This window comes from Podarcis pityusensis (assembly GCF_964106645.2).
Source record: "Podarcis pityusensis genome assembly, chromosome: 6".
NCBI lineage: Eukaryota > Metazoa > Chordata > Lepidosauria > Squamata > Lacertidae > Podarcis > Podarcis pityusensis.
Genome location: NC_138030.1, coordinates 65,601,896 through 65,615,609, shown reverse-complemented (window position 1 = coordinate 65,615,609; position 13,714 = coordinate 65,601,896). Strand labels below are relative to the sequence as shown.

Genomic DNA, 13,714 nt, shown 5'->3' with positions numbered 1-13,714 from the left:
GTTGGTGGTACAAGCCAAACCTTAAGAATAAAAATTACCTTTGATAGCTTCATATGAACTAACTGGTCATCAGGAAAGCAGGTTCAGATCCTCTGTATACAATAAATGGCCCAGACGTTCATAGTGGAAAGCAAAATGTTGCTCAGATACATTAAACACTAGATCTTCTCTGTGTTCTAAAGTTGTTGCAGGAAATTGTCGTGTTTTCACAAATCAGCTTGCTACTTACTGGACTGTGGCTGCAATCATATATGCTTGGTTATGAGCAGTGCTGTTTTTCTAGAAAAAGATGTGCCAAAACTCACCATGAACGCCTTCCTTGTTCTCTTATAATGGCATTGGCGCCTACCTGAGAGGTGCCGTAACTGAATTCTGGCGAGTTCCAGCTGGAAAAAAGCCCTGCTTGTGAGTAAGTGCAATTGAACTCATTGGGACTCATGCATAGACATGTATTGGACTGTGCTGTAAACCAGTTAGTTCATTTCTGATTTTAATAGAACTTTTAAAGACTTGTTGTCGTCCCCCATGGTGGAAGTGCTAGCTGTCCATAGAAATTTACTGGAAAAGCTAATATTTTAGTGTAGCTGTGATTGGGCAGTAGACATTACAACCCAAATTAAATGTGCCAGCAAAGAGAAGAACTAGTGTTCTTTCTAACCCATTTCTTATTTTATATGTGCTATTCGGTGATTTGAGTTCTCTGGTATATAAAAGTAATACCTGTCAACAGGTCAGCTGATCAACCCATCATTGTAAAAGCAAGTCAGCAGAGCAGGAGGCATACAACTGAAGATTAGAGTTTGCCTGGGAGAGGTCTTAAGTAGACTGACTTTGCTGCAGTCTGAGTTTTATATGAGTGATTATTGGCTCGCAATACATACAAGCCTCATCCCAGCCTATGAACTGCAATACTTGCAGCAATGTACATAGCAGGATAGCCACAAACCCCTCACCTCATCTCTCTTATAATACTCCCAACTTGCAGTGTGAGAGTAACAACTGCCGACAATACAGCAGGGTTGTAGCAAGCTTCTGTCTCATCCTAAGCCCTAAGATATATTGTAGTGCTTTTGTAAACCACTGTCTAACATGCAACTTGACCCTCAACATGTAGTTTTAACCCTGGACTAAACTGGGCTCTGATAAGTCACACTCTCCCAGCCAAAGTTGAAAAACTAAAATAGAACTAAAACACCTGAGTTAGAAAAAGCTTGAGCTTCTCTGTTCTTTGATGCCATTTGTTTTTCAGAGGGCAGCCTAGTAGCAAATCACAATTGTGCTGAAATTTTGGGATTTCTCTATATTTATTTCCACAAGTAGCTTTCACTTCTTCTTAAGAGGACATTTCAATATGGCTTATCACTTAGACCCACGAAATTGTTTATCTTCCATGGAATGGCCCAGTCTTGTAGTTTTATGTGCTTACGGAATAGGGACCATGCCCCAGTGGTAAGGTTGCCTGCATAGCACAATGTGAGTGGAGCCAACCACATCCTCCCATCTGTCAAGTTGGGGGGAATAAGGGACAGTGAGCCTTTGAGCAAAAAGAAGTAAACCCAGCTCTCCAGTGCTTAAGGTACAGTGATGCATCCAGTAGTATCCCAATGATGTGTAAGTGTGTATGATCTCAGAAAGCTTAAGCCATCAGTGATATAGTTCCTACATTTTCTAGGTCATGTGTCTCTGATTCAAGGGTCAGGGATCTGGCTGAATTTCAAGATCAGTGTACCCCCCTATCTTTCTGTATGTGGGAAATTGCACTGCACTGTGATTCACACACCATATCAAGGGAACAGCAAACCTTAATGGTTTAATATCACTATTGGCCATATGCCACAGCTGAGCAGTAGTAGTTCAAGAAGACAGTTCACTAGCCCTTGAGAGCCATATATTGCTTTTTATATGGCATCGTTCATCCAGAAGGGTACCAAAGTGCTATGCATGTGAATATATATTCATTAGCCTCGGCAATAGCAAATGCTATCATTTATATTACGTTGCAGAGTTCCATTATAAACCTCTTTATTCATTTGCTCAACTCTTTATCCTTTTGGGCTCAGACCTTTATATGCTTGCTGTATAGTCATAGGGCACTGTGCTTTTGTTTTAAATAAAACATATTAAAAGGGCCTCTTTTTAATGAAATTCTGACCTTAATTCCTCAAATATATGGAGGGGGTAGAATTGACATATTTGTGCTTTTAAAGTAGCAAGACTTTTAAATTTCACCATCTTTTGCAGTTCTGCACTACTGTCTGTGTTTAGAAATGCTGCTTTGTACCTGTTTAATTGGTTCCCTTTTTAAGATCTATTGAAAGCCCTTTCTGGACTTAGGAAATAGTTCTAGATGAGCTGAAAGGTGATTGCAAAGACTTTTGTTGTCAGAACAGAGCAGGAGAAATCGCTCTGTCCACTTATCTGTCGAATAATCAGACTACTCCAAAACCTCATTCCACAACTCTTACTCCTTCAGCCCCTTACTCTTTTGCTTTCTCATTTTGATTGTTGTACATTTTCTGACACTGATTATTGTCTCTGTTAGCTAGATTCACTCATACTTTCTGGTTGGAAAAACATGACCAAGTGGCTGCTCAAGCACTTTATTTTAAGGATAATGAAGAGAATACAGAGTTCTCGGGGACTGCCCCCTGGTGCTATACTGGATAAGTTGCCTGCAGGCACAAAGCACTACCTGCCCAAGGGACAATTTTGTCTTTTCATTTCCAGCCAGGTAAACATTATGTCCAGTACTTGTATGGCTTTCTTTCTTGCCCTTTGTCTCATGTTTCTTGCTTTCTGCCTTGCCACTGGTACTAACTGATCCTCCCAGGCCTTTTTGTATAGTTGGCACTTGCTCTCAACTTTTCACCGCCAACCCATATTCCAGCCATCTTCTGCTGCTGTCCACAACTCATTCTCTTCTGCTGTCTGATAACAGACCAAACAAAGCTCCTTTGCTCAGGAACATACGGGAGTTTGGTTTAAGATGCAAAGCTGAAGTGCATCTAATTGAGATGTACCAGAAGAAGGATTGACTGCTTGTCCTGTTTAAAGTGTGTCTATTCCCAACCGGCACACCTCTCTTTAATCGCCTCTGATGGAAGCAGAATAGTGTAGTGTACAAAAGCAGCTGGTTTTATAAGAGAAACAAGTCTAATGTTTGACACCCATGTGGCCACTCAGCATAAATATTCTATTAGTTGTGCAATTAAAATGTGTAGCTTCATAAGGAAGAGCAATGCTCCACATTGATTTGCAGGGATCAAGTGAGAAATCTTTTGGTGTGTTGATCCCTGTAATGAGCAATCTTGCCATACAAGGACAAAAAACTCAATTTTCCAGCTGTCATCATTGCACAGAAAAGGCAAAAATGTCGAATACTGGATTCACCTATGATTAAAGCCTCTTTGAGGGAAGTTCCACCAGGAATGAGCTTGGTTCATCGTATCTTTTCCTATAATTATAGCTTGAAATGCAAACTAATGCTGTCTCACAAACATTTTATATGTATTGGTTTATGAGTGTAAGCTGGCCCCACTGAGCCCAGTGCAGCTATTCACACATATCAAGTTGTTTGCATGCATTAGAGTTTGCAGAATAGAATCTGAATACATGCAGTTCCTTAGAGTAGCCCGGTACGGTAAGAATACAACAGGGATTGTGGTCGACAAAGGTTAGGAGGAAACAACTTCCCAAAAGAGATGCAGCTTGGGGGAAGGGGAGGGAATCAATTTAATTAGAATGGATTCTTTTCATAGATAGCTTAAACCAACACACCAAATTCACTGCCTGAAATATGATTTTCTATCAATATTGATATAATGACATAAAACTCTAAGAACAGTCTTTCTTCCGTTCCGTCCTACAACTTTGAGAAAGAGAGATGCAATTTTTATCTATGGACCGTTGTTGATTAGGTTGGGAAACCCACAGCACATTTATTATGGAACTGTTTGCATTGAAGTCAGCACCATTGCTCCATTTTAAGTGTGTTGTGGACTGGAGCTTTAATCTCTATGGAATTCCTTAAGACTTTGTCATTAGTTGTTGTTGTTTAGTCGTTTAGTCGTGTCCGACTCTTCATGACCCCATGGACCAGGCACTTCTGTCTTCCACTGCCTCCCGCAGTTTGGTCAAACTCATGCTGGTAGCTTTGAGAACACTATCCAACCATCTCGTCCTCTGTCGTCCCCTTTTCCTTGTGCCCTCCATCTTTCCCAACATCAGGGTCTTTTCCAGAGAGTCTTCTCTTCTCATGATGTGGCCAAAGTATTGGAGCCTCAGCTTCACGATCTGTTCTTCCAGTGAGCACTCAGGGCTGATTTCCTTAAGAATGGATAGGTTTGATCTTCTTGCAGTCCATGGGACTCTCAAGAGTCTCCTCCAGCACCATAATTCAAAAGCATCAATTCTTCAGCGATCAGCCTTCTTTATGGTCCAGCTCTCACTTCCGTACATCACTACTGGGAAAACCAAAGCTTTTACTATACGGACCTTTGTTGGCAAGGTGATGTCTCTACTTTTTAAGATGCTGTCTAGGTTTGTCATTGCTTTTCTCCCAAGAAGCAGGCGTCTTTTAATTTCGTGGCTGCTGTCACCATCTGCAGTGATCATGGAGCCCAAGAAAGTAAAATCTCTCACTACCTCCATTTCTTCCCCTTCTATTTGCCAAGAGGTGATGGGACCAGTGGCCATGATCTTCGTTTTTTTGATGTTGAGCTTCAGACCATATTTTGCGCTCTCCTCTTTCACCCTCAATAAAAGGTTCTTTAATTCCTCCTCACTTTCTTCCATCAAGGTTGTGTCATCTGCATATCTGAGGTTTTTGATATTTCTTCCGGTGATCTTAATTCCGGCTAGGGATTCATCCAGCCCAGCCTTTCTCATGATGAATTCTGCATATAAGTTAAATAAGCAGGGAGACAATATACAGCCTTGTCGTACTCCTTTCCCAATTTTGAACCAATCAGTTGTTCCATATCCAGTTCTAACTGTAGCTTCTTGTCCTACATAGAGATTTCTCAGGAGACAGATGAGGTGATCAGGCACTCCCATTTCTTTAAGAACTTGCCATAGTTTGCTGTGGTCGACACAGTCAAAGGCTTTTGCATAGTCAATGAAGCAGAAGTAGATGTCTTTCTGGAACTCTCTAGCTTTCTCCATAATCCAGGGCATGTTTGCAATTTGGTCCCTGGTTCCTCTGCCTCTTCTAAATCCAGCTTGCACTTCTGGGAGTTCTCGGTCCACATACTGCTTGAGCCTTCCTTGTAGAATTTTAAGCATAACCTTGCTAGCGTGTGAAATGAGTGCAATTGTGCAGTAGTTGGAGCATACTTTGGCACTGCCCTTCTTTGGGATTGGGATGTAGACTGATCTTCTCCAATCCTCTGGCCACTGCTGAGTTTTCCAAACTTGCTGGCATATTGAGTGTAACACCTTAACAGCATCATCTTTTAAAATTTTAAATAGTTCAGCTGGAATACCATCACTTCCACTGGCCTTGTTATTTGCAGTGCTTTCTAAGGCCCATTTGACTTCACTCTCCTGGATGTCTGGCTCACAGTCAGCAACCACACTACCTGGGGTGTATGAGCCATCCATATCTTTCTGGTATAATTCCTCTGTGTATTCTTGCCACCTCTTCTTGTCATTAGTACTGCAATAAAAATGTGATTAAAAGATGAGAGGCTTGAAAGGAAGTGGTAAGGGGCAATGCACCCCAGGATTTCAAATGCGACCTTCTTGATTAACACCTCAAAAGCCAATTTAATTAATTTATTTCATTTCCAGTTCTTGCTATATGGTGTGTTGTTGTTTTTTTAAAAAAATTATGTCTTTGTGTTAATGTAATAATCCTGGGGAGGGTTCCAATGGGGTCAGAGGGGCTCAGTCATGCAGCATGGCAATACCTCCGTCTCATGAGTCACCAGGGTCCATTTCAAATTTGGACACCTTGCTTGTTAGGCCATCCTTGCCTCTGGAACCACTGGAGCCCAACTCAAGTTCAGCCTCTTAAGAGCAGGTGACTGCCCTGTTCATGCTGTTTACTCTAGAGGAGTCTCTCACACCTCCTCCATCACCTACTAGGTCGCAGAAAAGGCAGGCCAGGCATGAATAGACAGGTCAGGCCCAGCCTTCCTGGCGGAGTGAGCGTTTGCTTGCCAAGTCTAAGGAACAGCCTTGTTGGTTGCACTAAATTAGCACCCTCTCCACTCAAAATTACAGGGGGCATGTCACTTGTTGGATCAATGCCTTGTACCTGCTGTGCCTTTCAACTTTATCCTGCTTATGTATCGCACTGATATGAGTATTAAATATTTTGGTAGAAACTGTAATCTGAGTTTGAGTTCTTCATCCAGTAGGAGCCAGGACAGTGATTTGGATATTTGGATACAGAATTTGGAAACAACAACAACAACACCTTATGCAGTTTACCTGTATAGAGAAGCTTTTTAATGTTTAATGTTTTATTACGGTATGTTTTTATATCTATCAGAAGCTGCCCAGAGTGGCTGGGGCAACCCAGTCAGATGGATGGGGTATTATTATTATTATTATTATTATTATTATTATTAGTTTGGCAGTATAATATTTCATAGATAGGCAAAAGTGCACAGCAATTTTTAAAAATGAGAAATTTAGTTGTGGAACCATTTCTTATACCTTGAAATATATTATAGCAATGAAGAACATTTTATGATGCTATTCGGTTTGTAGCAAATAGCATAGAGGAAGAAATGTCTGGTTCATGGTTAAGGCATCAAGAAATAAGAGAGCTAAGAAGAGGCCTGCTAGATCAGACCAGTGGCCCATTTAGTGCAGCATGCTGTTCTCAAAGTGGTCAATTGGGTGCCTACAGGAAATAGCCTGGAAGCAGGACCCGAGTTCAGTTTTTTAATACCATAAACATTGTGGAAAGATGTTAAGCATTCGACCATTTACTGTGAATGGTCATGTAAATACTACATAAGCAAGGAGTGCCTCGAATAAATGGATTTTACAAAAAGAGAAATTTATTGTCTTTACACCTCCAATATTATTTGCCCACCTACATATTTTTTTATATATACTTTTGGGAGATATGAATGTTTGCTACTTCATCCATGAAAGCTAGATTTCACATAATCTAATAAATAAATAAATAAATAAATAATGCCTGATATTGTGAGCTCCTTTTTCATTAATCGCTCTATAACCTTGGTTCATGGGACGCAGGTGGCCTAGGACTTGCCAATCAGAAGGTCGGCGGTTCGAATCCCCGCGACGGGGTGAGCGCCCGTTGCTCGGTCCCTGCTCCTGCCAACCTAGCAGTTCAAAAGCACGTCAAAGTGCAAGTAGATAAATAGGTACCGCTCTGGCGGGAAGGTAAACGGCGTTTCCGTGCGCTGCTCTGGTTCACCAGAAGTGGCTTAGTCATGCTGGCCACATGACCTGGAAGCTGTACGCCGGCTCCCTCGGCCAATAAAGCGAGATGAGCGCCGCAACCCTAGAGTCGGTCATGACTGGACCTAATGGTCAGGGGTCTCTTTACCTTTTTAACTTTGGTTTACTTTCTGTGCATCATTCCAACATTTAACCAAGTCAGCCATGGACAATACAGTTATTTCACGTAATATTACATAATAAGAAGAAAATGACAACAACTAATAACTTGAACAGTTTCACTGTTCGACAGACAATCACGGTCTCCCTCAAATTAACAAAAGGCCAATTTAAGGCGTCTGACTTTGTGTTACAGTTACATATTCATTTTTTCATGTGTTTCTTTCTTGACAAGATGTGACGGCTCATTCATTTTTGTGTGTGCATGTTGAGGTTGGCACTAAATGTGTACTTCGATGCTGCTTAGTGTGTTGACTCTTCTTTTGGATGGTTTGGTACATTTCCAGATTCTAGCTAGCTGTATTCGGGGGGGGGGGGGGCTTCAAAAGTGTTTTGAACCAGGATGTTGTGGATGATATAATGCGAAGCTTATGTTGAAACAGGGGTGGTGTTTTTTTAAAATGTGGACATAAACAAAAATCCTAAATGCATGTTGAGGGTTATGTGAATTGTCCTCAAGTTAAGTGTGTTATAAAAGGAAGGACATTTGTTCCCAACTTTTCACATAATTATTGTTTTTCATAGCTCCCTTGAGTTGTAGTCACACTGAAAATAACAGCTCCAGCAAAATCGCATTTCATCTTCATTGAAACCTAGATAAATCTGCAAATTATGTGGTGTAAAATTATTTTTATAGGATATGGGAAGGCAAGGCTGTGAATAGAGCTTCTTATTTCATTTTAACATTTGCAATTAAGACTTTCAATGGGTAGTTTGAGAGAAAAGTAGCTTCAAATTCAAGGCAGCAATGCTTAATAGGTTTTTATTTCTCTCACAAGCCCACATTGAAGAAACGCATTGGGAAAGAGTGATAATTTTAAGACAAATGACAGAACTATACTGCATGTTTTCTCGAAAAGATAATTGCTCTGTCTTTCCTGATTTACCTAGTTGTAGGCTGCAAAACTTAACAAACTCGTGTTAATTCTTTGGTTCTGCAAATGCTTGCCTATTGTGCAGACTTGTTGTATACAGTACTTTGAAACAGTGGGAGGAAGCTCACACAACTGGTGACTCTGAGAATGGCTGCTTACCCAGTTGTGGGGTAGGCAGCTATTTTGGCCTGTCACAGAGAACTCCCACTCCCAGGGAACAATTCCTGGGAACAACAACAGGCAGTCTGGGTGATTCCCAGCCTAGCCACTGTGGATTGGTGGGCTTTACCACCAGCTGCTTGATTTAAATTCCAGCTGGTCCGGCCAGGCTGAGTGGGGGTTGGGAGCACATAAAGGCCAGCTGCGCCCAACCCTAGGGTCTCTGTCCAAAAACCTTCAGTGGCTTGGGAGGGTCATCTGTACAGACCTGCATCTTGCAGAGGACCCATTAATCCTGGGTCTGACCCTGCCATGTGGCAGCCCTCCACCAGTGGGGCTGGAAGGATATACACCCAATGTCTAAGCCAGGCCCAACAACCTACATGTGGAATCAATAAAGTTGTGGCTAATTTTTTAATCCCGGAATGTTGTCCTGTCCAGTTTGTTTTCTTTCACAGGCTAGGCCTTGCCTAGGGTTGTGTGAGGCAGATGTGCCCCTGCCTAGGAGGAGGGGTCATTGTGAGTGGGTCCGCAATTCTTTTTCATTCCTTATAGCTTCTCTAGACATTTGTACATATATCAAATATTAAGCACAAAATATATAGTTGCTTGCAACAGTGTAAGTTGTGTCTACAGCACTTTCTTCCAGTTTGTACAACTCACCACACAATTTCAGGGTCATGTTTGGTTCTTATGTATATATAGTCAGACATACAGTGGTACCTTGGGTTAAGTACTTAATTCGTTCCGGAGGTCCGTTCTTAAGCTGAAAGTGTTCTTAACCTGAAGCACCACTTTAACTAATGGAGCCTTCTGCTGCCATTGCGCCGCCAGAGCACAATTTCTGTTCTTATCCTGAAGCAAAGTCTTAACCTGAAGCACTATTTCTGGGTTAGCGGAGTCTGTAACCTGAAGCGTATGTAACCTGAATCATATGTAACCTGAGGTACCACTGTACAATGCTGCCTTATGCTACTAAACCAGTGGTCTATCTAACCCAGTGTTGTCTACCAGTATAGCAGCAGGTCTCAGGGAGTAGCTTAGCCCTTCCCACAGTGCTACTGGATTTTTCTGACATCTGTTGCCAGGGATGTATGAATGTAAAGCATGTGTTCTAGAATAGAGTTGTGGGCGTTTTTTCCACACACACACCCCATACAAGGAACAGAGTTCCTTGATGCCAAACCATGAGGTCTGGTGTGTTTCTGTGTGTTCTTTGACTGTGACTCCCTTACCTAGTCCCTCAGCTCACCCTGTTGCTCAGTTCCTGGTTCACTTCTGGCTGCTTTCTCCAACTTAACCTTGATAACATGATGGTTTAATGGAGTGGACACAGTTGTACCATTCATAGCGATACAGATACAGGCTGTGTACACAACATACATTTAAAGTACACATGTATCTGCAAAGAATCCAGATAAGTGTCTTTTATCTCTCATAGAGCTGCACCCAGCACCCTTGACAGTCTTGAGGTTGTTGTTTTTTTGGGGGAGGAGTACTTTAAATGTATGGTGTGTGTACTGCCACAGTTTCACGTGATTTCTCTTCCTTAAACTAAACTTGAACCACTTATGCAAGCTATCCTGTGAATCAAACTAAGCAATAAATTAGTGAGGTTTTTCATAAGAGTTTAACGTAGGACAAATTGATAACAGATTATTCCTGACTTTCTGTTTTGTTTACTATGCTGTATCTTTATAATATTTTATTTTAAATGCAGGTGAACCAAGGAAATTTGACCCAAAGTTCAGAGGACCTATTCACAACAGGTAAATACTTCTGATTTAGTATATTAAACTCCTGCATTGTTTTTCTGTGAACAGAAGAAAAATATGCACTTAAGTTTTTATTTGTGTTCAGATGTTGTCTCTTTCTGTACTTTGGAAGTGAGGGGGAACTTTTTTCTTCCAATATAATGATGATGCTGATGTAAGAGATTCGCAGAGTCTGCATGTTCCTCTTGCCATATGAGGGCTTTCATAAACGGCTCGTCCATTGAGGGGTTGTCTCCCCTACTTCAACTATAATGTTTAGGAACTGTTACTATGTGAAGTCCACCAGCTGAACTGGTGTGAAAATCACACTAAGCCAAACTATGACTTGGTGGGACTGAGCAAGCTTTCATACACCTGGAAAGGAGCTCACAGCTACTTTGCTCCTTCTCTTTCCTTTTACTGCCACACTAAGGTTTGGCTTAGCATGTTCTCTGAACCTGAGCTGATGGGCTCATGACCAGGAAACAGATCTTGAGCCATGGCTCAATAAAAATGTGGTCCCATTTTTGAAAGAAGAATTATGAGGCATTTTGCACTGCTCATCTTTGCTTTCTCGGTAATGACAAGTACGGTAGTGACATTTCAAGCCGTTCTAGAAATAGCATGCTAATATTTTCCAATGTGGGAGGTGCCATTTCCCCAGTACAGCCTAAATGCTAAGTTTTTCTATGGTAAGAAAAGTGGATATGGGTGACTAATAGTGCACATCTTCAAGATACTGTCAATTCACAAATTTAAGCATGAAAATGCATGTTCATGAGATCATGCTATTTCAGAAGGTAGATAACAAGCACAGGAATTAAATATTGCCACATCTCATGCTGCCATTGCTCATGAATCACACTAGCACATCAAGAATAAAATCACATTTGAAATATAAGGTATTCTTAGAACCATTTGTGAATGCATTCTTTATTAGGGAGTGCTTAAATGTGGTGTGATTAAACAATCCCACTTTACTTTGTTTTAACTATCATGATATATAATGTGCCTGAAGAGCACTGAAGATGGAAAGCCAGTATAGAAGCATTACATAGCAGGTGTATAAGATGAAAACCAATGAAATATTATAAAAAGATGCAAAGGGCTGCAACAGGCATCCCCAAACTCGGCCCTCCAGATGTTTTGGGACTACAACTCCCATCATCCCTAGCTAGCAGGACCAGTGGTCAGGGATGATGGGAGTTGTAGTCCCAAAACGTTTGGAGGGCCGAGTTTGCCTATGCCTGACCTATAGTATTCACTTGAGGCAAAATTCCTATTAAGCTTAATGGGATGGTTGGTATCTTTCAAAAACTGCATGCTGCATAGCAGTTTATTTGCAGTTATCTTCTGATTTTAGACCCCTGCTTTATACCATGACACCCTAATACAAACATATAGTTACCATGACAATAGCTGCAGATACTACAGTTATTTGTATTGTGCTACATGTGCACGACCACAGAATATTATGGCTATTATGCAATTATCATTTAAATGTGGTGTATTTTATAAAATGCTTGGGAGAAATGCTATATGGGGAGTTTGCATTTCCCACCCAAACACAGTCCCACATACAGTTAACACATAATCAAGAGCTTTATTTTGTCTTGTTGCCTTTCTTTAAAAACAAGGATCATTTGTCCTTGGTACATACATTATTTTTGGACCTGATTATGCTGTGTGACTACAGTGCCCTGTGATAAAAAATATATCACTATTATTTCAGACATTGAACAATATTTTTAGCTCTCTAATTGCCAAGAAAGGTGGCGTGTTTAGTGCCAACACTGGCATATTTAGTTGCTGCTAGTGTTTCTTATCTCACCCTCCCCGCCTTCAGTGAATGCTGATATTTTGGTGGAAGGGGTGATGATCTTCTGCCCATTTTTTATGGCCCTGAGTTTAACTTTAAAGAGCTGAGCTCACACATTATATTTGGTGTATAACTCAAAGTGTGTGTGTGTGTGTGTGTGTGTGTGTGTGTGTAGTACACTCTATTAATTTACACCTGTTCCTGAAATAAGTAATGTAACATATGCAAGGGTAAAGGAAAATATCAATCTATACTTAATTTTTAGGTGGGCAGTTCTAACAAGCTTTTGGCTACATGTGTTGGGGAAGTGGGATCTCAGCTGTCCATCACAAGTACCTGATTCATCTCCAAGTCTGCTGGATGCTTACACATGAGTGTCTTCTTTGCATAGTGTCTACAAGTAAGAAATCTAACACATGTAGGCTTGAATTTTATGACGAATATGAAAAAAATGTGCACGATTAATTTATTTGCCTGTACACATTGTAAAGCAAGACACAGTTGCATGGTTGTCGAACAGTTTCAGTCGAGGCAGTCATTTGTTTTGGTGAGGCAGGAACGATTCCACTGCCTAACCATGGATTTCCAGTATGTTTGTCAGATCCAGCCCAAGGTCATCTATTGATTAACGTTGACAGAAGGTTATTTTCCTATGATACTTATCATCTTTATAGTATAGGAAGCTTTTTGAGATGTCAGTACAGTTCCAGAATCTCTAATAATATTTAATCAAGACTACCAAAAGGCCAAACCTAAAGCAGAATGACGTTTTATTTTATTTTTTCAGGTATACTATAATTATATGCAAAATAAAAACCCATTTGCAATAGAAGTTTACCAGAAATAGACACCTGAAAAGTTTTCCAATAAGGCTTGTTGGTACCATTTATAGTCCATAGAAGATCTGTGTCATGTGATTGCACATGTAAGATTAGTGTATAGGGTAGATGTGTATTTTGGTACGTAAGAACATAGGAGGCTTATACCAAGTCACACCACTGGATAATCTAGCTCAGGATTACCTACACCAACCGACAGCTGCTCTCCAGAGTTTCAGTCAGGATTCGCTCTCACCCCTACCTGGAGATCTACGTTTTCTACTACCGAGCTCCATTTTCCTTACACATGGCTTCTTTCGTTGTCTTCTTGACTGCACCATATAATCTCATAAGAAGACAAGAGGAGACTGATGTACAAAAGCAACAGCCTATTAGTTGTGGCATCCTGTTTCCCACAGCAGCCAAGCATGTTGTTCCCAAAAGCCCCTATGGAGGACATCCTGACATAGGCAGCTGTCATATAACTGGTGGGCTCGTCTACAGGTGCTCTCACTAGTAGCTGAGACCCAGACCTTCATGATGACCTGTGGTAGGACCGATTGCAACAGGGCTCATATCTGCAGCGGGACTGAGTTTCCTTTCCATAAAAGCAAGTTTCTGATATTCTTAGAAGGAAAGTTATGAAACAAAATGTACAGGCAAACTTTTAAAGTAATTTCTGTGTGA

At 40.9% G+C, this 13,714-nt stretch overlaps 1 protein-coding gene across 2 annotated transcripts in view; it reads left to right on the top strand.

Moving 5' to 3' along the window:
• The window catches only part of SLC44A5 (solute carrier family 44 member 5), a 164,512-nt gene that overhangs the window by 80,881 nt on the left and 69,917 nt on the right, over window positions 1–13,714 (top strand). For both annotated transcript variants that reach the window (XM_081008982.1, XM_081008983.1), the window contains exon 2: window positions 10,357–10,405. In XM_081008982.1, coding sequence (XP_080865108.1) covers window positions 10,357–10,405 — 49 coding nt within the window. The remainder of the gene's footprint in view (window positions 1–10,356; window positions 10,406–13,714) is intronic.